Raw genomic sequence first — 22,878 nt, forward strand, 5'->3', positions numbered from 1 at the left:
GACCCTAGCCTGAGTGCTGTCCATCCTCAGGCCGAGTCTGACCCCTGGCCCTAGCCTGAGTACTGTCGTCAGGCCGACCATGACCACAGAATGAGCACCTGTCCCCCACTGGGGCTCTCTCCGTGTCTCACCGGGACAGGTTCCTTACCCTCCCGTGGACAGGCGCCTGGTGCTCTGGCTGGATATGGGGGCGCGGGGTCGGCGGTGGGCAGGCCTTCAGTCCCAGCTGTGTCTTCTCCAGGTGTGTCTCATCGGGGACTGTGTGGGGGGCCTCCTGGCCTTTGATGCCATCTGCTACAGTGTGGGGCCCTCGGGTGACAGCCCGGGCAGCAACAGCCGGAAGGGGAGCGTCAGCAGCACGCAGGTGCGGGCCAGACAGTGGGGATGGGACAGGGGTCTGTCCCTGGGAGCCCCCCAGCCCCAGGGCAGCAGGGGCCTCTCCTGGGGGAGGGGACGTCAGCCTTCCCACTTGTCCGCGGTAGCTAGCTTATGCAGCGTTGCTTCACGGTCCCCCAAGAGTGGGACTCACTGAGGGCTAGGTCCTGGATGGCTGTCCAGAGTCCAGGGGGTCGCCTGTGCCTGAAATCCCACCGTCGCTGCCGTGGGGCTCCTCGGAAGAATGCCACCCTCACACCTCAGGAGAGAGGGGTTCGCGCGTACCCCGGGGAGGAGGTGGGGCCCCGGAGTCTCCGGTGGCCGCAGTGCCCTCCTGTCCTCTGCGTGGCCCCAAAGGACAGCCCCGTTGTGGCAGACGAGGCATGCGGTCTGGCCAGCAGCAAGCGTCTCAGCAAAAGCAGCATCGATGTGTCCAGCGTGCCCGAGGATGAGGAGCCCCAGAGGCCATTGCCGCGGAAACAGAGCGACTCGTCCACCTACGACTGTGAGGCCATCACCCAGCATCATGCCTTCCTGTCGAGGTAAGCGCTCCTTCTAGCACGGTGTCCGCGGCAGAGGGGGCCCCGGCTCAGAGTCCCCTGGGAGGCCTGAGACCGATCATGGCTGCCGGGCCCTTCCAGGGGCCCCGTGGGTGAGCACGAAGTGCTGGGACCCTGGCCACTCTGCGTGGGCCTTGCACCCTGTCCCTGCTCCACCCTGACTGGCAGAGGCCCAGGACAGCCCGTCCCCCTCCCTGGGCCGCGCAGCGCCTTCTTTCTGCCACAGGGCCCATGCTGCCGGCCTGCTTCGCCGATGGCTTTGAGAATGTGGTCCAAGAGCAGATGTGGGTGTGTTTTGGGAGCCACTCCGGGTGTGTGTTCTTATTATTTCCCAGATGGGGCAGCAGAGGCCCCCATAGGCCGGGAAGTTTCCTGGGGTGGCACGGGCAGCTGCCAAAGCCCTGGGGCCAGCGTCCCGGCTCCCAGGCCCCAGGGTGGTGCCTCCTGCCCGGAGTTCAGTGAGTCACCTGCAGGTTCATTCTGGACACGGGCCGGTATTAGCCCACCCAGGAGGGGCTGCCCCTGCCCTCTGTCCCTTCTCCTTTCTTACCCTACTGACAAGTACGCGAGGTCGTCACAAGCTCTGCAAAACAGACCTGCTCTGAGCATTTCCGACTATTTCCTTTCTGTATATACCGTTTACGTGCTTCCTGTATAGTTTTACTTTACTCATATTGTGATCTTTTCTGATTTTTTCCCTACGTAATAAGTAGTTGGTGAATATTCTCTACAGGGAATATTTTATTGAGTGAATGGCCACCTCACTTCCTCCCAGGACTTGGCTGCGTGGCTTTTCCCGTGCTTTGAAATTACAGGTGGCGCTCTGGTGAACATCTTTGCGCGTAAACGGGTCTGTGTGTGTTGAGGGCTGTTTCACTCAGGTGCGCTCCTGGAGGGGAATCCGCTAGATCAGAGGCTCTGCGTAGTCAGATCTCGGACTATTAAAGCTGCTCTGACAGCCACTTTTCAAGGCGGGTTGCAAGCTGACATTGCAACATTCCTGGTTCATCCTTGAGAAATCCTTTAAGAAGGCCCCAGATTTGGAGAATGAGAAGAGGTTGGAGGCCCTCGGTAGCTGGCTCAGCACGGCCAGCTTCCCTCTGTGGTAGGGACAGATGGCTGTCTCTCGGGCAGCGAGGAAGCTGGCCTGTGTGTTTAGGGACCGCCCTGCGGACCGCCCAACACCAGCACCATCCTCGCAGCGCGAGCCTTCACATCCAGCTCCCAGACCCTCCCGGACCCTCGCTCATTGTTATTTCTAAAATCCCCTTTCACGTCCACCCTGAGGATTCTGGCTGAATGTGCGTTCAGTTAATCGCCTCATCGATCCGGGGATCCCCCGGGTGGTCTTAAACTCTGAGCTGTGCATCAAGGCCAACGGGAAGGTCGGGGAGCCCCCGGTTCTGCAGCCCGTCCTGGGCAGCCGCTCTGGGTCCCTGGCTGAACGTCAGCCTGGGCTCTGAGCAGCGGCTCCTGGAACTGGCTGGAACCCGGCCCCCCTTCCTGTGCGGCTGCGTCTGCGGGCTGCGGTGAAAGGCCCAATCCGGCGGGCCTGACGTCACCGGCGGGCGGGGGTGTGTGCGGCCGGGCCTCTCTGGAGCCCATGCAGGACCTCGCAGGGCGGCCCCCGCAGAGCCGGCACCATGGGGCAGGCCTGGCCCTGTGCGGGGTGCTTGGGTGCTCCTAGGTTCTCAGCCCCGCTGGGAAAATACAGCTTTATTGGATGGCGGCCGAGCGTGTCTGTCCAAGAGTCTCCTCTGGCTGCTTGCCGACTAGACGGGGCGGGGGCCCCATGGCCCCCGAAGGCTGAAACGCTTACCATCTGGCCCTTCAGAGGAAATGTGGGCCGGCCGACCGCTGCCCTCGCCGAACGTCAGGCCTTGGTGGCCAGCGCGGGGCTGGGTGTGGGCTCGGAGGCTGCCGTGGGGACGGAGGGCTGGGCTCTCCCCGCTCAGCCTGCGCGCTTCCCTAACAGCCTTCCCGGCCCTTTCTCCCTGGGGCAGCATCCACTCCAGCGTGCTGAAGGACGAGGCCGAGCCCCCTGCGGCCGGGGGGTCGCAGCCGCCCGAGGTCAGCCTGGGTCGCTTGGACTTCGACGTGTCCGACTTCTTCCTCTTCGGCTCGCCCCTGGGCCTGGTCCTGGCCATGCGGAGGACGGTGCTGCCCGGGCTGGACGGTGGGTGGCTTGGGCTGGGGCTTGAGAGGCCTCGTGTGTCTGGAGCGGGGCGTCAGGCCCTCTGGCTCAGGGAGGGGCTGGGGGAGACGGCGGGGGGGAGGGGGGGGCGGTTTCCCCTGATGGGGCAAAGGTACGCCGGCATTGGTGGATCTCACGCCCCTGTTAAGAGAAGCCGAGTCTACCCTCCTGTGGCCGCCCGTCCCCGGCGCCCAGGCAGACAGGCCTGCTGCAGCTGGTCGGCCGTACTGCCCCCTGGTGTGCCCGGGCACACACAGTGCCCTCACCTTGGACGGCTGCCCCCACTGCTCTAAACCACGCAGCGCAGTGATCTGCCCAGCGGTGCTTCCGCCGTGACTCTGAGGGCGCCTCGAGGGTCTGCATGTCGGGGCTCCTCAAACTGCTTTTGCACCAGCGCTCACCGACACCGACACAATGGCACGGATGAGAAGGGGGAGCTCTGCCCGAGGCGGGCTGGGGAGTGAGGCAGAATCCCACGGCCGCCCTCGGCATTGCCAAGGAAGCCGAGGGCTCCCTGGACACCGGGCCGGCCAGCCCCCTGAGCCCGGTGGACAGGGAGCCCCAGTGGAGACACCTGCTGGTCTGTGGGAGAAGCATTCTGCCGGCTCTGGGCGGCCGTGAACCCGGCTGCCTCGGGGACGGGGCCCCGAGCCACAGTGACGGACCGTGTCTGCCTTGCAGATCAGGCAGCGGCTACGTGAAAGCCGGACGGATTCGCAGGAGCCTGACTCGGGGAGATAGCGGAGGGAGGGGCTGCGTGAGCAGGCGCCCAGAGACAGGGGGACACCGTGGCCTGGGTGGGGGGCTGCAGGCCAGCACCTCGGCTGCAGTGCTGGGGCCTCCGGTGCTGCTCCTGGGCGGGGAGGGGGCAGATTGGCAAGGTCTTGAGTGCCGAGCTCAGCACAACGGCCTTGCCCCTGTTGGTAGCAGGGAGCCGAGGCAGGTGCTTGAGCAGGGGGGTAGGCGACTCAAAGCTGCAGTCGGGGGAGCACCCCGTCACCCCAGCACCTCTCACCCCCAGGCTTCCAGGTGCGTCCCGCCTGCGGCCAGGTATACAGCTTCTTCCATTGTGCGGACCCCTCAGCCTCACGGCTGGAGCCCCTGCTGGAGCCCAAGTTCCACCTGGTGCCGCCCGTCAGCGTGCCCCGCTACCAGAGGTTCCCGCTGGGCGATGGACAGTCCCTGCTCCTGGGTAGGCTTGCGGGGGTGCGAGGGTGTGCTGCGCCCGGGGCTGGGTCCCGCAGTAGCTGAAGGAGGCCCGAGCCCCCGCGGAGCAGCGTCTGCGAGCTCCGACCGAGCCGAAGCCAGGGAAGCAGCCGCCTCACCTGCCTTCCCAGCGTCCCACCGTGTGCGCACCTGCTCCGCGGGAGGCGCCTGGGGGCTCCAGGCTCTGCCCCCGACGGCTTCCTGGGGCTGGCACCAGCACAGTGCCCGAGCCGCCAGACCTGGCTGCAAGTCCAGGGGCCCACGCTGGGTGCTGACTGGAGGGGCAGGGCACGGAGTGTCCCCACCCGGTGGGCATCACGGAAGACGGGGCCTTGGACATGGCATTGGGACAGGTGGGGATGACCTGGAGGATGGGGGTCCAGGGGAACTTTGCAGGGGGAGCAAGGGCAGGGGGGCGTGGGGGAGGGCCAGCCTCCGGGGCGCGAGTGGAGTGAGCCAGGCATGGACAAGGGGAGGCCTGCGATGGGTGGTCAGGGCTAGGAGACAAGGGCCTCGGCTCCGTATCCCCGCTGAGGAAGTCTGGCCAGAGCCTGTTCAGAGCTTTGGGGCAGATTGGGCGGAGGGTGCAGTGCCTGGCTCGTTCGGGATTAAAAACCAGCCCCGCCCCCCCAATTTTTAACAGAAACTTAATTTCCAAAGTCCTACTTGTCAAGAGCTTCCATAGACAGAAATGGCTCTGAACATTCCCCCCGCGCACCCTAAAACGCCCTGGCCCCAGAGAGCACCTTAGCCCCCAGGCTGGAGTGCCGTCCACGCGCAGGCTCGGCCTCAGTCCTCCGTGGCTCAGGGAGGAGTCTGAACGAGAGCACGTGGTCACGGGTCACCCTGTGACCTCAGCCCGTGCTTTTGGAGCAGTCTCCCAGAGATGCGCAGGGGCCACGACGTAGAGGAGGTGGAATCCAGCCGGGCCCGCCAGGGGCCCCAGAGGGTGGGAGGGGGGAGGTGGGAGGTGGCTGGCACCTCCGGGTGCCCGGGCTCCCGCCCGCGTAGGGCGGGCACAGTGTGGGCAGCTCGGGGATGCACGACCTCGCCCTGACTGTGATGTCCCCCCTGCAGCAGATGCTCTACACGCCCACAGCTCCCTCTTCCTGGAGGGCAGCTCGCGGGACAGCCCACCGCTTCCGGACGCCCCCGCCTCATCTCCCCAGGCCCTGCGGGCCCAGCGCCCAGGACGGAGGATGAGCCAAGACAGCTCGCATAGCGAGAGCTCGGGGTCCTCGGAGAGCCTGGCCCCCGCAGGCGCCTCCCGCAGTGAGTGAGGGTCCTCGGGGCCCTGCCTGGCTGGAGGGAGAGGGACCTTCCCTGGGGCGGCTGCTGAGGGCAGGCCAGGAACCATAAAGGAAGTGCAGACTGAGCTCTGACCTCTGGCCCGGACAGGGCCCTGTGGACCGAGCCGTGGCCTAGACTGACGTCGACCCCAGCCCGAGCCCTAACCCCGATGTTCTGTCCTCCCATTGGGAATCCCTGCATCCCGGGGATGAGACCGGATGTCTCCGCAGGGCCGGCCCCCACTCCCGGGGTCCCGTGTGCAGCCCCCGTCCTGGGGGCAGCAGGTGAAGGAGCTGCTGGCCACGGGAAGCTGGGAGCTCGGTGCGAGCTGGGTGCTTTGGCCTCACACGGCCCCGTGGGTCCGAGCCCAGGCTGGCCACACTGTCCTCACCTCTCTCTCGGGCCCACAGTCACGGCCAAGTGGTGGGGCGCCAAGCGCATCGATTACGCCCTGTACTGTCCTGATGTCCTCACGGCCTTCCCCACGGTGGCCCTGCCTCACCTCTTCCACGCCAGCTACTGGGAGTCCACGGACGTGGTGGCCTTCATCCTGAGACAGGTACTGCGCCCTTTCCTGGAGGGCCCGTCCTTGTGCGTGGGAGAGGGCGACCTTGCAGGCCACCCTGGGCCCTGGAGCCGTTAGCCAGGTGGGGGGTCACAAGGTCAGACGGTGGGTCTCATGAAGAGCATGGGCTTCTGGTCAGCAGTGTGGTACTTTCTAGAAAATGAAAGAGAAAGTACCTGGGAGTACATACCCATCTTCCATCCTGGAGACAAGGGACAAATGCCTGTCCCTCCAAGGGCCTCAGGGTCCTCAGAGATGCCGCGACTGGGGGGGCCTGGGAGGAAGGAGGCCGGGAGGTGGGGCCGGAGAGGACAGACCACGTGCAGCCTCGGGGGCCGAGGGCAGGAGATGGATTCTGTTCTGTGTGCCACGAGAAGCCACGGCAGGGCTCGGACGAGGGAGAGCAGTCAGCTGACTGTATGTCTGGAAGGGAATCCCGTGTCTGCTGCTTGGTGGGCCAGAGAGAAAGCAGGAGGCCCGTTGTGAGGCCAGCCTGGGAGCCCGACTTCGGGACGGCAGCTGGGTGCTGGTGCGGGGCGCCAGGGGGCCGCCGGATGCGACAGAGGGGAGGCCCACAGGTCCTGCTGTCTCCAAGCACCTGGGGGGCAGCTTCTAGGTTTGGGGAGGAGCAGGGCCAGGCGGGGGTGCGGGAAGCCGTCTTGGGTCTGGACCAGGGAAGAGTGGGGTGCCTGCCGGGGATCGGGAGGGCAGGTGAGTGGAGTCTGGAGCTTGGGGCCGATGTGGATGGCACGTAAGCCAGTGATGGGCACGGCCTCCTGATTCCCATGTGTGGGGTTCCCCACTCCCGGCAGCTCTCCTCCTCCAGACAGTGCGGCCCGGCTCTGACCCCACCTACCCACAGGCTGAGGGCTCAGCCCACCAGGCCGCCACCCTCCACCAGAGCTAATCCCAAGTGCAGGTTGTTGCCTGGGCCTCACGGGCGATCCGAGAAGCCCGCCTCGGGTTCCGTCAGTTAGCGAGAGCAGCTCCCAGGCCCCAGAGAAGCCCCTTACTCACTGGATCGTCAGTTTGTTGGGCACAACTCAGGGACAGCAGGTGGGAGGGAGGCCCAGGGCGAGGTGTGGGGCAGGGGCAGGGCCGCCATGCCCCCTCCAGGAGTCCCATCCACCAGCACCCCCGCTCGCTCACCCTATTCTTTTTGGCTTTCGTGGACGCTTCATTACTTAGACACCATCGATTAAACCTTTGGCTTTTGGTGATTGATTCGACCTCCAGCCCGTCAGTCATCCGTCCGCATTGGTCAGTGGGGGGACTGGGAGTTCTCCTGGCCTCCAGCCTCCCCTTAGGTGGGGTCCAAATGCCACCTCATTAACAGACAAAAGGCACCTTTAGGTCTCTCAGCATTCAGGAAGTTGCAAGGGTCTTAGGAGCTCTGCGCGGAAGCAAAGACCAGGTCTGTAGTCACGCTCCCCCAGATGCTAAGGGAGTCACTGTAGGCAGAGAACCTCCGGGGAGGGAGCCGCAGATCCAGAGGATGGAGGGCCAGTCCCCGGGGACGGAGCAGAAGAGGGAGTGAGCCTCTGAGCTGGGCAGGGCGCAGTCAGGGGGCCTCGTGCACAGTGGCTGCTGGGGGGCCTGGGGCGAGCCTACCAGGAGCAGGTGCAGGGGAGGGGTGGGGCGGGCGGGAGCCTTGCACGGGTGGGGTGGGTGTTTCGTGGGGTGTGGCTGTGGGGGACCACGGAGAGATGCCACGGTTCTGAGAGGCACGGAGACATCCTCAGGACGGGCACGGGAGCAGTGTGTTTGGGTGCTAGAGGGCACGCCCTGGTGGGGAGGGACCAAGTAGGGGGGTTGGTGGGGGTGCGGCGGGAGCAGTGCCCGCAGTGGGCAGGAGGGAGGGGCCGGCCTCAGGGAAGGAGCGGGGCAGAGAAGGGATACAGATCGGGCGCAGCAAGGTTCGGGCGCAGCGGGCAGAAGCTGAGCGTCCGAGAGCCCCGTGCTCTGGCCCCAGCTGTTGGGTCCTGGGGCTCCCAGCCCCCCTGAGGGTCCCGGGCTGGCAGGTGGGGAGGCCTGGCCGGCCACAGGCTGGTGGGCCCAACAGCCCGGGCGGAGGGAGCAGGGCAGCCGGGCTGACCTGGAGCCGTGCTCCGCTGTTCGTCAGGTGATGCGCTACGAGAGCGTGACCGTCAAGGAGAGCGCGGGCCTGGATCCCGCGGCGCTGAGCCCCGCCAACCCCCGGGAGAAGTGGCTCCGTAAGAGGACCCAGGTCAAGCTGCGGGTGCGTGCTCACTGGCGGCCACCGGGAGCAGGCTGTGGTGGGGCTGGGGGAGCGGGGTTCTGGGGGCCTGGGCACGGGGGTCGGCTGGCGGGGGGGCTTGCGGGGGCGGGTACCAGCTGCAGTTGCTGGAGGTCCGGCCTCCGCAGATGTGGACGTGAGTCAGAGTCCTGGCCACAACCGTGGGGCCCACCATCTGCTTCACCACTGAGCGTGGCCTGCTGTGGTATTTGCCATGATAGAGGGAGAGGAAGAAGGAGAAAAGGACGCTCAGGGCAGGCCACGCAGGGCTTCCGTGAACGAGAGTCACCTCTGCAAGGTGTGGAAGCAGGAATAGGAGTCTGGGAGGCATAAACGCATGTTTTACTGAGCCAACCATCATCAAGTGTGGATGTGGCCACTGTGTCCTCTGCTGGGGGGAGCATAGGGGCTTAGGGACACAGCCCCTGGCCTGGTGGGAACATCTGACGTGGACCCTAAGAACAGTCCCGAGGACAGAAGGTGATCGGCGCTCCGTGAATCAGCTGTTTTTGTAAACTTACGTATTGAGCTATAGCCACGTTTTACACCACGTGTAAACTGCTGAACACCATGCACTCCATGCCCCGGGGCAGCACCGTGAGGTAACTCATCGCAAAGGTCTGGTCGCCCCTAGAAGGCACCTGCCTGTGGTCAGCCGTGCACCCGGGTCAGGTGTTAGCCCGAGGCCAGAGGTCGGCCCAGCTCAGTGGATGTCGGTGTGGTCGCAATGTGTGCAAACATCACTGCAGTCGGTTCTGGAACATGGTCGTGGCCTCAGGAGCAGACCCCTTGCTCGTGCCCCTCACCCACTGCCACCCCAGCACCGCTCTCTGTGGATTCGCGCACTGTGGACCCTCCGTGTACGGGTCACGCAGTGTGCTGTCTTCCGCGTCAGGCTTCTCTCGCGGGGCCTCCCATGTCCGAGCAGGTGGCCGAGCGGTCTCGCCTCGCAGGGACACACCCGTTTACCGTTGGCCGGCAGTCTGGAGCGATGCAACGGGCTTTTGCGTGGACACGTGTTCTCGCTCTGTGGGGTGCGGACCCAGCCGGGAAGCTCCAGTCTGTCTGTGGGAGGGGCCGGCAAGCTTCTCCAAGGCCGCTGCGCCAGTCTACACCCTGTAGGGGGCAGGCACTGGTGAGGAGTCCAGCCGCCCCGGCAAGCGCGACGGGTTTCCTGGCGGTGTGGTTCTGCGCTCCCCATCTTGTCGTGCGTTTATTCGCACGAGTCCACTCTCCCCCCTCGAGTGCTCTTGTAGGGGGCCTGTGTCGCCCCCCAACTGTGTCCAGGTCAGCATGCCTGACTGCTTCGTCCCCGCGTGTCCGGCATCCAGCCCAGGGACTCGTGCCGTGAGGGGCCTGCAGCTGAATTGCCTGAATTGCACGCAGACACCGTGGGGGTTGAGAGGAGTCCGTGGGTGCTTTCTGGGCGAGGCCGGGCCAGGCCGCAGTGGTGGGTGGGCTGGTATTCGGGTCACGCGGAGTCGGGGCGCCAGGGTGAGCCCAGGCCCGGAGGCAGCGCCACGGGCTGGACGGGGAGCAGTGGGACGTGCACTGGAAGGTCATGCGGGCTCAGCTCAGGATCCAGACGTCATCCGTGGGTGCCACGAGTCCACGGTGCTTCCCCGGCAGGTGTGGGGAGAGCCCTGTAAGGGGAGGGTCACCGACTTGAGGGATTCGGGTCTGGGAGCAAGGCTGGGGGTGGTGGGTGGTCGGGGAGGCCTCTGAACTGCAGGATGAATGGAAACCAGAACTGGAAGGACGGGGACATCAGGACAGTTACAGACAAAATGACTCCAGTCCAGAATGCTCTGGAGTGTGGGGATGGGGGCCAGAGCGGCTGTGCCTGGTGGGGGGCCCACATGGCGTCCTTGCATGGCTCCCTCCGCTCTGGTACATCCCGCTCTCCCAGTAAATGGCTATGGGGTGTGAGCCGGGCCGGGAAGGGAGCCCCAGAGGTATCCCGGCCACGTCCAGCCAGGACCTGGGAAAGAGGACAGTCAGGGGACCGACCGCTCCCTCGGGGCGTGTGGGATGGTCAGGAGCAGAGCCTGCTTGTCTGTCCTTGGAGACTGTGCTGGGGTCCACGGGTCTGTGTTCCTCACAGATCCCGCGGGAACGCGGCTCAGGTCTACCCGGGAAGGCAAGATGCGGCAGGGACACGTCCCTCCGGCCGTCCTAAGGATGGTGTCAGGAAGAAGCAAGCTCCGGCCAAGCCCGTTTCTGTCCTTTCAGAACGTGACTGCGAACCACCGGGCCAACGACGTGATCGCGGCCGAAGACGGCCCCCAGGTCCTGGTGGGGCGCTTCATGTACGGGCCCCTCGACATGGTGGCCCTGACCGGGGAGAAGGTATGGGGTCCGCGCTGTCCCTCGCGGGCTGCACGTGGCAGGAGGGGTGAAGGCTGGGGGGGCAGGCCGGGTGGGGGGAGCCCGGAGCAGGTCGCGGAGGTGAGCTGGGGGAAGGCGTGACCTCGGCGTGTCTGAGAGGCGGGAGGGGCGCCGGGCGGAGAGCTCCCTGGCCTGGCCCCTCAGCCGCGCTGCAGCCCCCCAGCCTTCAGGGAGCCCCCCGCCCCCCGCCGCATGCAGGTGGACATCCTGGTGATGGCAGAGCCGTCCTCGGGCTGCTGGGTGCACCTGGACACGGAGATCACCAACAGTAGCGGCCGGATCACGTACAGCGTGCCGCGGCCCCGGCGCCTGGGGGTCGGCGTCTACCCGGTGAAGATGGTTGTCAGGTGAGACGCCGGGCACGTTCTCACGGCCCTGCGGGCTGTGCTCTCCCGCGGGCCCGTCCCTGTCCGCGGGGAGAGACGGAGATGGACAGGGTCGCCACCCTGGCACCGGGGGGCCCAGCCAGCTTCTCTGTGGCCCTGGCCCCCCACGAGCTCTGGCCCAGCTGCAGGCCGACCTCTGGCCTCGGGCTAACACCTGACCCGGGTGCACGGCTGACCACAGGCAGGTGCCTTCTAGGGGCGACCAGACCTTTGCGATGAGTTACCTCACGGTGCTGCCCCGGGGCATGGAGTGCGTGGTGTTCAGCATTGACGGGTCCTTCGCCGCCAGCGTGTCCATCATGGGAAGTGACCCCAAGGTCCGGCCGGGGGCAGTGGACGTTGTCCGGTGAGTGTTCCCTCCCTGCGAGGGAGGTGTCCTGCCTTCGGGGGCAGGAGCCTGCAGCCCGGGGAGACGGCCGCGTGTTGTCTGGGCCGGGAGCCGGGGAGTCCTGGTCTCAGTGACTCAGGGCCCCCCGGAAGCGCCCTGCCACTCGTGGACCCCAGCTCCCCGCTCCCTCCCTGCGTCCACTTATCTCTGCAGTGAATCAGGCCTGGTCTCCCGACTTCCGATCCCGGTCAGGATACAATCGGTGTATTCGGATTATCTCTGTGAGAAATGCCTCCAAATTTAGCAGCCAAAAATAATAATTTATCATTCCATCTCTCGTGGTTCTGTGGGTTGCTGGGCTCTGCTGATGTTGTCACGTGTCCCCATGACTCGCAGCCAGCTGGCCATCTGGGGTCGTCTGCAGGCCCCCTAGGCTGCAGTTCGATGTGGCTTCTGTACTCACGTGAGCTCTTGTTCCTCGGCTGGGCTCACTCGCTCTCTGTCCACGTGGCTGCTCTCCGTGGCTAGTCTGGACACCCAGGGGGAGCTGCAGGCCTTCTTATGACCCAGCCTTGGGGGTCGCAGTGACCTTTGCACTGCGTTCTGTGGGTCGTAAGTAGTGGTGGGATCCGCCCTGACTCACGGGGAAGGGGCCACGTGAAGGTGTGAATGTGGGATGCCTGGCTCCCTAGGGGCCACCTTTTGAGACCAGCTAATGCACAGGGCTAAGTGGGAGATTGGGGAAAGCAGGGCAGGCTTCCTGAGAGAGGTGGCGTTAGAAACAGCCTCTGGAGGATGGATGGATGCATGTGTCCAGTCCACGCCGTTGCACAGAGTCGCGAACGTAGAAAAGCAAGAAGAAGAAAATACACTGCTGATTTTGATTGGCCAGAGAGACGATGCAGCGTGACGACAGGGAAGGGCAGAGCACGTGTGGGGAGTAGGCGGGACTGGGTCGGCAGCCGGATTCGGACGGGGCCATGGGTGTGGCTGGAAACAGCCCGCAGAAAGGTTTTGCCGTAGGAAAGCAGGAGAGGGGCCACTTTCCTCCCTCCCTGCCTCCACCCCTGCCTCCCTCCCTCTCTGCCTCCACCCCTGTCTCCCTCCCTCCTCCCTCCCTGCCTCCACCCCTCCCTCCTTCTTTCCCTCCCTCCCTCCCTGTTTCTCTCCCCCTCCCTCCCTGCCTCCACCACTGCCTCCTTCCCTCCTCCCTCCCAGCCTCTACCCCTTCCTCCTTCTTTCCTGCCCTCCCTGCTTCTCTCCCCCTCCCTCCCTGCCTCCACCCCTGTCTCCCTCCCTCCTCCCTCCCAGCCTCCACCCCTCCCTCCTTCTTTCCTTCCCTCCCTCCCTCCCTCCCTGCCTCCACTCTTCCAGGCTCAAGCTGGGAACTGAGGCAGACAGAACTCCTAGAGGGAGGAAGCTCAGTCCCGTGGGAAAGACAAGTCACGGGCACGAGAAACCGTAACCCAGGACTCCAAGTGAACAGAACCCCAAGAGCAGGACAGAGCCCAGGCCCTGCTTGCACGCAGTAGCTGCGGGCACTGTGGGGAGAGCAGGCCAGCCTGGGTTAGGGGCTCCCAGAGTCAGCTGACCGCTAGATGCCCTTTGGTCCTGCAGGCCCTGGACAGGGTCCAGCTCCCACTGGGGGGGGGGCATTCATTTCTCTTACGACATCTCCAGCCCCTCCCAAATGAGTGAGTGAACATCCCCCTCCCACAGCTGGGAAGGGGAGACTGTGGTCCTGCCCCCCCCCGGGACCCGTCCAGCGCTCGGGCCTGTCCGTCTCGGTGCCTGGGCCACGGTGGCACTCTGCAAACCTTGCTACTCATCAGAAGCTGCTCTTGATAAACAGGCAACTGGGCCCCAGCTCAGAGCTCACCAGAGTCCCCGGGTGACCCCTGGGCCCGTGCTTTGTTGCAAAACCTCCCGGATCTCTCAGGTCAGGTTCCAGCTTTGGAAACCCCCAGTCTCTGACAAGCCGGGGGTGGTTAGTGCCCCAGCAGCCCCAGCAGGTCGGGCCTGCAGCCGGGATTCCGGGTGAGGTCAACAGAGAGCACCCTCCCGCGGGGCTGATTCTGCTTGGGAAGCTGGGAAGGCTTCCTGGAGGAGGGGGCCCTGAAAGACAGCATGGGCACGGGAAGAGAGGAAGCCAGGGAGGCTGTGCAGGGGAGGGGGCGGCAGCTGCAGAGTACAAGGCTGGTGGGCAGCAAAGCTGCTGTGTGTGTGGAGGGGCGGGCCCCAGGTGCGCAGAGGAGGGAGACCTGAGGACGCGGCAGGGAGCCAGGATGGAGTGAGGGGATAGGTCTGTGACTGACAGATGTCACCGTGGAAACAGCCCCAAGGATAAGGAGGAAGCGGCCCCCCAGCGCAGGCTGCAGGAGCACGCCCTGCCAGGCCTGGCTGTCGGCCCTGGGTCAGCCCTATGTGGCAGTTCCCCCGTGCCCCCACCGTATAGACAGGCCTGCAGTCCTGGGGGGCTGCCTGGGCTGGGGTGGAGTGGGGGAGCTGTGAGCCAGGGCAGAGAAGCAAGCTGAGGGGGAGGGTGGTCAGATCCTGCTGGAAGGAGGGGAGGAGCTGAGGGGGCAGCAGTGGGGGTCAGTTGGTGGTGGGCATGCGGTGTCTGCTGGCCATCTGGGAGATGTCCGGGACTCCCGGGGCTCAGCCCCAGTGTGGCTTTGGAGTCCTTCCCCCTGGCTCTCCCCGGGGGCTCCTCAGGAGGGCTGCGGGGTGGGCTGGGGGCTGCAGGTGAGTGGGGTGGGGGCTGGGAGCTGGGGGCTGCAGGCCCCGGGGCTGGACCCCCCGTGCTGTGCGTCCACAGACACTGGCAGGACCTGGGCTACCTGATCCTGTACATCACGGGCCGGCCAGACATGCAGAAACAGCGGGTGGTGTCCTGGCTTTCCCAGCACAACTTCCCCCAGGGCATGATCTTCTTCTCAGACGGGCTGGTGCATGACCCGCTGCGGCAGAAGGCCATCTTCCTCCGCAACCTCGTGCAGGAGGTGAGTCCCCACAGCCGGGAAGGGGAGAGATCAGCCCCCAGACCCTGCTGCACGCTCCTCCCCTCCGCCCTCCACCTGCAACCGCGCCTGGGTGCAGAGCACACCCGTGCGTCTCGCTGGGAGCCCGCACAGCTCCGCAAGGTGGGTGCTGTCCACAGGGACCCGTGAGGACGACGCGGCTCACTGGGGCTCGGTGATTCGCCCATGATTCCAGAGTCACACGTGTCCTCCTTTATCTCCTGCCCCCGAAGCCTGAACTCTGTCTCTGCCTCTGGTTATTCATTCAGTGGACACCTAAGTGGCCACTGTGCTCCGTCCGGGTCCTGCTTCGGGGCACCGAGCTGTCCTCTCCTCCCGAGCTGTGACCTGGAGCGGTCCTCACCGTGGGACCCAGGCCCCAGCACAGCGTCCCCTGGGAGCTCCTTAGACGGGTAGCCGCTCTGCCTCCCCCTCCTGCATTAGACACGGTGGACAGGGCCCCCCGGTCTGCGTTCTGCGTTCCGCTGATGGAGAGCGGGCCCAGGGGCTCAGTGCAGCCCACAGCCTTTGTGTGTGTGACCCAGACCTGAGGATGGTTTTTGTAGTTTTCAGCGGTTGGGGGGAAAATCAGAAGGAGGATCACGGTTCATGATGTGACGATGATAGCAAACCCAGATTTCAGTGCCCGTAAACACAGTTGCGTTGGAACCCGGCCACATCATTTGCTTACGTGGTGTTAACCGTGGGTGCGAGCGTGCGGAGCCCACAGTACTTATTATCTGGGCTTTCACAGCAAAGTCTGCCAGTCCCTGACTCAGAGAAGGAAAGACAGGTGAACCGACAACCTGCTGGTCCGAGATTAGCACAGGCCCTGGGCAAACAGGAGGACTGAGGCGGCTTTGCCCAGGGGGGCGGGTGGGGGCAGAGAAGGCTTCTAGGAGGCGGCATCTTCTGAGCTGAGTCCTGACGCCTGCACGTGAGTTTGCCAAAGAAACAGCCTGTGCAAAGGCACTGAGGTAGACGAGCCTGGGATGTTCTCTGAGGCTCGTGTGGACAGGGTCAGGCCCAGGTCAAGCAGGATCAGAGGCCTGGAGGTCATCAGCAGTGGAGGCGTGGCCCGGCGGGGCTGGGGACGAGGAAGGGCCCAGGCCCCTGAGAGGTGAAGCTGTGAGTGACTACGAGGGAAGGAGCAGGGGCAGAGTGGGGAGGCGGACCTTCAGAGCCCAGAGAGGCAGTTCTGGGTTCAGTCCTGGAGGCCGCTGCCATTGAAGAAGCCAAGGTGGAGGCCGAGGTTGTCAGTGGGCTATCCCCAGCGATGGTGGGACCAGAGTGGGGGCTCAAAGTGAGCAGCCAGAGGGTGAGCATCAGGGGTGGCCGGCCGACGAGCTGTGTGAGCACCACAGTCTGGGGGTGCGGGCGACACAGGGTTGGGGGTCGGGGGCCGGGAACACCCGGCCTCCAGTCCTGGCCCTGGGTCCCGTAGCCCCCTGTCCAGTGGGGTCAGAGGTGCTGAGGTTCCGAATCCCCCGGGAGCGGGCCTGGGGTGCAGGGTGGGGCGGGAGGGGCAGCTCCTGCAGGGGCGCTTCCTGACGCGGGGTGAAGCCGGCGGCCCTGTGTTCCAGTGCTTCATCAGAATCAGTGCGGCCTACGGTTCCACGAAGGACATCTCTGTCTACAGCGTGCTGGGGCTGCCACCCTCCCAGATCTTCATTGTGGGCCGGCCCGCCAAGAAGTACCAAACCCAGTGCCAGGTGGGTGGCGGCTGGGGGGGGGGGGGCGGGGGGGGGGGTGGGGCGGCGCAGGCAGCTGGTTCTTCTGTCTGCTCTGTCCTTCCTTCATTCCGCCGGTGCTAGTGGGCACGTGCCCAGCCAGGCCCCGTGTGGGCGCAGGGGAGGCTCCTGGTGGGACCAGATGTCACGTCATCCCATCCAGCAGGATAGCGGGAAACGGAGGCCTGATGCATGGCGGGGAGCACGGGGTCGTGGGCCCCCAGCGAGGAACAGCTAAGATGGGGGGTGGGTTTCGGGACTTTGAATGAGTTGTCCAGGAAAGGCTTGAGGTGGGAGGAGCATTGGCGGCAGGAGCAGCAGAAGCAGAGGTGGGGGGTGACAGCAGGACCCCGGCTTGGCTTGGGGGGGCGCAGCCCAACGCCTGGCTCACGGCCCGTGTCCTCGACGTCTTGGCAGTGAGTCTGTGGTTGAGAGTGGTCCCCAGGCTGCAGGTGGAAGGCCCGTCGGGAGAAGGGGAGGCGTCCGAGAGACACCGCGAGGCAGGATGGCTTGGAGTCCGAAGTGACCCGGTCAGACGTGTGGGCTGAAGGACAGGGAGAGCCACGGACGGCGCCCGGTTTCTGGCATGGGTGACCAGACAGGTGCTGCTGTCATGGGGACTGAGAGCAGGTTGGAGAACACGGGGATTGAAGGGAAGGTGATGACCCCCTGGACTGTGGGGTGTGACAGCAACCCTCAGGTGCAGGGCAGAGACGGTGTCCCCCTCAGAGTGGGACCCTGGCAGAGACGGTGTCCCCCAGAGTGAGACCTGGGGCAGAGACGGTGCCCTCTCAGAGTGGGACCCAGGGCAGAGACGGTGCCCCCCTCAGAGTGGGACCCGGGGCAGAGACGGTGCCCCCCAGAGTGAGACCTGGGGCAGAGACGGTGCCCCCACAGAGTGGGACCTGGGGCAGAGACAGTGCCCCCCAGAGTGGGACCTGGGGCAGAGACGGTGCCCCCCCAGAGTGGGACCTGGGGCAGAGACGGTGCCCCCCAGAGTGGGACCTGGGGCAGAGACGGTGCCCCCCAGAGTGAGACCTGGGGCAGAGACGGTGCCCCCCAGAGTGGGACCCGGGCAGGGACGGTGCCACCCCATGTCCCCCCTAGAGTGGGACCCGGGCAGGGACGGTGCCCCCCCCAGAGTGGGACCTGGGCCAGGGACAGTGCCCCCAGAGTGGGACCTGGGGCAGAGATGGCGTCCCCCCAAAGTGGGACCTGGCCCAGGGACAGTGCCCCCCCCAGAGTGGGACCCGGGCCAGGGACAGTGCCCCCCAGAGTGGGACCTGGGCAGGGACGGTGCCCCTCCAGAGTGGGACCCGGGCCAGAGACGGTGTCCACCCCCAGAGTGGGACCCAGACCAGATGCCCCCCCCAGAGTGGGACCCAGGGCAGAGATGGTTTCCCCCCCCAGAGTGGGACCCGGGCAGAGACGGTGCCCCTCCTAGAGTGGGACCAGGGGCAGTGACGGTGCCCCCCCCAGAGTGGGACCCAGGCCAGATGCCCGCCCCAGAGTGGGACCCGGGGCTTCTCAGGCCCTGATGCACAGGTGTCCTGGGGCCTTGGTCACATCCATAGGCCTGGCTGGGGCCGGAGAGCCTGCCCGTCAGGGCCCAGGTCCTGCAGCTACTGCTGGTCCACAACCCACTTTCTGAGGAGCAGGGTGTGAGGACCCAGGGGGGCGATGGGCAAGAAGGCCGCCATGGGGGCCAGGACCTGATGGAGTCCGTGGAGGAGGGGCCGGGTGATGGGACAAACTTGCATTTGGGGGATTTGGTGGCAAGGGACAAGGATCCACCGTCAAGAACCCAGAGCTCTGTGCGTCCCAGGGGTGCAGATGGTTGTGCTCAGAGGTTCAAGGTGGGCGGGGAGCTGTTCTGGGTCCTGAGCTCCCCGTCCCGCCAGGCTCCAGGGCACAGCTGGAGACCCGGGTAGGGCGGGCACGGGAGGCGTGGGGGCGGCAGCTCGCGGCTCTTCCTCCCGCCTGACGCCTGTGCCTCCCCCCCCGCGCCCCCCCCCCCCGGCAGTTCCTGAGCGAGGGCTACGCGGCCCACCTGGCGGCGCTGGAGGCCGGCCACCGCTCGCGCCCCAAGAAGAACAACTCGCGCATGATCCTGCGCAAGGGCAGCTTCGGGCTGCACGCCCAGCCCGAGTTCCTGCGGAAGCGCAACCACCTGCGCAGGACCATGTCGGTGCAGCAGCCTGACCCGCCCGCCAACCCCAAGCCCGAGCGGGCGCAGAGCCAGCCTGAGTCCGACAAGGACCACGAGCGGCCCCTGGCCGCGCTCAGCTGGGCGCGCGGGCCCCCCAAGTTCGAGTCGGTGCCCTGAGGGCTGGGCTGTGCGCAGAGCAGGGGGGCCCTGCCTGTGGGCCAGGGGGGCTGCTTCTCCCCGAGACAGGCCTTTTCCTGCTTTTTCCCTCCCGTGTCTGTCCAGCAGTGTCCGACCAGAGCGGGGAGGGACCCAGCCGTGCCCGGGGGGTAGAGCCCAGGGTCTGTGTGCAGCCGCGGCTGCCTCCCCGTGTGGGGCCCGTGACCGCAAGCCCGGGTCAGCGCCGGTGCGTGTGCGATGCCAGGGAGCGGGCCTGCCCGGAGCGGGAGGGTTGGGCGGAGTCGACCGTCCTTCTGGGGCCCCGAGGCTTTGGAGGTGCCGGGCAGGCCTGGAGGGAAGAAGCCCCCAGACTGGGCACCAGCGGCCCCAGCGGGCACAGCGCCTGCCGGAGGGGCGAGCGGCATTTGCACTGCCCTCCCTGTGGCATCCCGGGTCACCGTCTTGGGCCTCCTGGCTTTCCTGGGGCCAAGTGGCCACCTTCTGGGAGTGAGAGGCTATCCCCTGGGTCCTCCTGTGTCCGCGGTGTCTGTCCACGGCCCTGGGGGGCGGGGTCTGGTGCTGACGGTCTGTTCTCCTGCGGCTGCCCATTGTCCCCGTCTTGTCCTCGGTACTGTCACCATTCTCCCATGGCCCGTGAGGACAGTCATTCCTCTTCCCGGGGTCCTGCCTGGCGCCCTCCCCCGTGAGGCTGCGGCCTTGGGCTCTGGCCCAGCTGGGCTGCCTGTGAGCCCACTGCTTGCTCTCTCTGGGCCCTGCCTTGCTTATGGGATTGGATGGGTCTCCCCGCTGAGATGGGTGCGGGTTTCTGACTCCTGGACTGTCTTGCACTAAGAGCCCCTCAGAGAGCCCAGTGTGCACCTTGCACGCAGTCTGAGAGGGGGCTCTGGGGGCCCCTCGCGGGCTCCGAGCACCCCACCAGTTCACAGGAAGCCCTTGCGGGGAGGGACGGGGATGGGAAGGTGGGAAGGGGTCCCTGCTCCACGGGGCGGTTTGCTTTGCACTGATGTCCGAACCAGGTGTCCCAGGAACAGGGACATCGCCCCAGAGGGCACTGATCTGACTCGCCCTCCCCAGCTCTGCTCAGACTGATTCTCCCTCTTGGCTCCTGGAGGGCACAGAGTTGACATCCCGGCATTCTGGGGGTTCATGTGATTTTGGCTCAAACTGTTGTATTCTCTTCCCTTCTGCCTGCCACTCCACTGGGTTTGGTGCCCTTACCCTCCTCCTGGCTCGTCCCCTGAGGTTGGCAGGGCTTGGCTCCTGGGGTGGGGGGCCCCTCAGAGCCTGCCCAAACTGTCCTGCTGCGAGCCCCTGGCCGGGGGGCCTGGGTCCCTGCACCCCGCTGCTGTCCGGCCGGGCCCACTGCTGTCCCCGGGGGCTGCCGCGGCCTGCTTCTGGGCCCCCTCTGGCCGTCCCCGAGGCTGGCTCAGCTCCTCCAAGCAGGGCTGCGTCCGGCCGGGCTGCCCCAGAGCCCAGACCTCTGTATCCGCAACAGGCACCTGCGTGAGCCCTGTGTCGCTTCCGCTCAGCGTCTACCTCTCGCAGCTCCTGCGTGGCCCGCGTTCTCCCCGGACAGCGACCGCTCTGTGAATTGCCTGGCAAAGCGGGTGCCCTGCTGGGGCCGGGGTGGGGGGGTCCGGGCTCCCAGCCCCCAGCCTGCGCTCTCCGGGACGCGAGTCTTCTCCGGCGCGGCCAGCTGGCCCGCTCCACCTGCAGGGCTGTCGGCACCGAGCCCGAGCCCCGGGCTGCTCCCTCTCTGCCCTGCCTCCCGGCGGTTCCCGGTTCGCACGGGCCGCCCCTCCTTCCACATTCCATCCGCGGGGCGCTCCATGAGGCGCCAGCGCTTAGGGCCTAGCCGCGTCCACCCTTTCCAGAATATGCCCTGGACGGAGCGTGGGCAGCCGGCCTGCCTCTCTGATGTTACGCGGAAGCTGCTGATGTAGGTGATAAAGTCCTTAGTGGGAGTTCCTTCTTCCCGTGTTGGGCTTCCTCTGCGCTGGAACCCCAGGCCGGAAGCCTGAGACAGAGACAGACGGAGACAGAGAGCGCCGGGACCCTGCAGGGGAACCTGCGTCCCGTGAGCAGGGCTCCAGGGCCTGGGCTCTGGAGCTGGGCTGGGGCACCCGGCCGGAGGCCACCCCCTTGCTGTCCGGAGCTCGGAGGACCCATGCCTGCGATGCTCAAGGTGTAGAGCGGGACGCGGTGAAGTGTAGAGCGGGTCCCCCGGGAGCCCCAGCTGGGGCGCGTGCGGGTGGGCTTCTGCAGCGGGAGGCTCCTCGGCTCTCCCGGAGACTCTCACCAACACACTTCCTGTACCAGTGGCTTGTTCCGTTGTGTCCGTCCACTCCAGGCCGAGGAAAACAAAGCACCCAGTGGGCTGTTCTCTGGAGGGGGCTTGCCTCTCCCCGGAGCAGTTCCGTGACCTGGTCTGGCTGTTTTCTAGACAATCCTTCCAGTTCCCGGTGTGCCCGCTCCCTGGGGGCTGGGAACCTCTCTTCCTGCCTGACCAAAGCGCCTCGTCTCTCGTGTGGCATGTTTGTTCTTCCCGATCCGGGGCTGTGCTTGCCGAAGCGCTGCCTGCCCCCCTCGTCCGCACTCGCCCTGTTGGGGGCTCGGGGTGCACCCCTGGCTGGCGCCCGCTCTCCCGGCATCATGGGTTTTCTCTGGAAGATCTCGCGACTCCTCCCTTAGGCTCCACAAAACACGTATTTAAAAAAGTCAACTCTTTTCATGCTTTTGGATGAATGGCCCTCCTGTCTGGGTGCTGGGCCGCGGAAGAGCAGGTGTGGACCCCGCATTCCGGAGGTTGCCGGGGCGTGGGCCCCCTGAAAGAGGGGAGGCCGGGTCTCACGGTCTCGAGACGGTCCTTTTACCTCCTTGGAGCCCAGAGTCTGTGCCCCCGACGTGTCCTGCAGGCAAAACAGGGCGCCGGTTTTTGAAAGAAACCCAGTCCCATCGGGTGGGGAGGTGGCACTGGTTCTGCTCGGACGCCCCCCCACCAGCCTCGGTGCCGCCCCGCTCCGGAGGGGCGCCCGGACTGCGGCGGAGCCTCGCAGCTTGCCCCCGCCTTAAATAACCAATTTCCCGCCGAATCCTGGGGGTTTGGGTGCCAAGTGCTCTGGAAACCTGTTCTCTTTGGCTCAGCCAAAAGAAGCCACCCCTCCCTCCTTCCCCTCCCTCTGGGCTTGGGGACACTTTCTTAAAAATCACAGCTAGGGTGACGTCCCCGAGCAGTAGCGAGGCCCGGCCCGGGTCCTGCCATTGGGGCCGTGAGGGAATGCAGTGGGAACCTACCCTCACCGGGACGAGGATCGGCAGGTGACACCGAGGGGCAGGACAGGAGGCAGCCCGCTCGAGGGGCCTCCACCCCGGGACCCCACTGTCCTTTCCTATTTGTTTACTCCGTGGCGGCAGCCTGTCTGACCTTGTCCGTGGTCTGGCTGTTCCTAAATGTGTGACTCTCAGTATTACTTGTGGTGGATGGTTCTGTGGTGAAAGAAAGGTTTACCCTACTCCTCATGGCTGCCTTGTACAAAATCCGTTAGAGAAGAAAATGTAAAATACCAGGTTTCTAACAAGACACACACCGCGTTACGGAGCTCAAAGATTTTTACAACTGGTCTTGATTTTGACGTGAGCTGGTTTTTAACTCTCGGATGTTGTCACTTAAATAAAAACCTTATTTGCCTTTAAGGTGTTCTTGGTTCCGAGCGAAGCTGAGAGACCGTTCCTGCTCCTTGTGCTCCCCCCGAGCTGGGGGCCGGCCGCTTGGCCCGGGGGGGACGAGGGGAGCACAGCCCCGCTGCCCCGACTGGTGTGTGTGTGAGTGTGTGTGAGTGTGAGACACAGAGAACAGACGTCACGCTCAGAAGCAGAGTCTTTATTATGAAAAAGCAGTGTTATCTCCAGGGAAGTCACACGCTGGTTTCTTTCTAATAAAATGACAAAGCGGGTTTCTTAAATAATTTACCGAGGGCAGAAGCCCCCACTGAGCGGTGCCACCCCTTCCCGCACGCCCACGGCGCCCTGTGCTGACGGCAAGTAGGGGTCTGTGGGCCCAGGGTCTCGGGGCTCTGGAGGGGCCGCGGGGACGGGAGCTGGGGTCCCTGGGCCGCCCAGGGGCTGATTCCTCGCAGGTCCCCCTCCTGGGTGCACGGCTCAGGGCTCCCCAGAATCTCTGCTGCCCGGGCTTCCCGCTGTAGACGCGCCACAGAGCTCGAGTGCGGCATGAGTCTCCAGGCCCAGTGAGTCTC

General features: G+C 65.6%; 1 protein-coding gene across 1 annotated transcript in view; it reads left to right on the plus strand.

The window, feature by feature from the left end:
* PITPNM3 (PITPNM family member 3) overlaps positions 1 to 22,477 on the plus strand; it is a 70,910-nt gene extending 48,433 nt beyond the window's left edge. The window contains exons 8-20 of the mRNA XM_032431636.1: positions 242 to 364; positions 733 to 917; positions 2,939 to 3,111; positions 4,151 to 4,321; positions 5,413 to 5,607; positions 6,036 to 6,184; positions 8,313 to 8,429; positions 10,680 to 10,796; positions 11,034 to 11,182; positions 11,418 to 11,567; positions 14,368 to 14,551; positions 16,153 to 16,281; positions 18,323 to 22,477. Coding sequence (XP_032287527.1) covers positions 242 to 364; positions 733 to 917; positions 2,939 to 3,111; positions 4,151 to 4,321; positions 5,413 to 5,607; positions 6,036 to 6,184; positions 8,313 to 8,429; positions 10,680 to 10,796; positions 11,034 to 11,182; positions 11,418 to 11,567; positions 14,368 to 14,551; positions 16,153 to 16,281; positions 18,323 to 18,625 — 2,145 coding nt within the window. The 3' untranslated portion in view covers positions 18,626 to 22,477. The remainder of the gene's footprint in view (positions 1 to 241; positions 365 to 732; positions 918 to 2,938; positions 3,112 to 4,150; positions 4,322 to 5,412; positions 5,608 to 6,035; positions 6,185 to 8,312; positions 8,430 to 10,679; positions 10,797 to 11,033; positions 11,183 to 11,417; positions 11,568 to 14,367; positions 14,552 to 16,152; positions 16,282 to 18,322) is intronic.
* The last annotated feature ends 401 nt before the right edge of the window (positions 22,478 to 22,878 follow it).

This window comes from Phoca vitulina, unplaced genomic scaffold, assembly GCF_004348235.1.
Source record: "Phoca vitulina isolate PV1807 unplaced genomic scaffold, GSC_HSeal_1.0 scaffold47, whole genome shotgun sequence".
Lineage (NCBI taxonomy): Eukaryota > Metazoa > Chordata > Mammalia > Carnivora > Phocidae > Phoca > Phoca vitulina.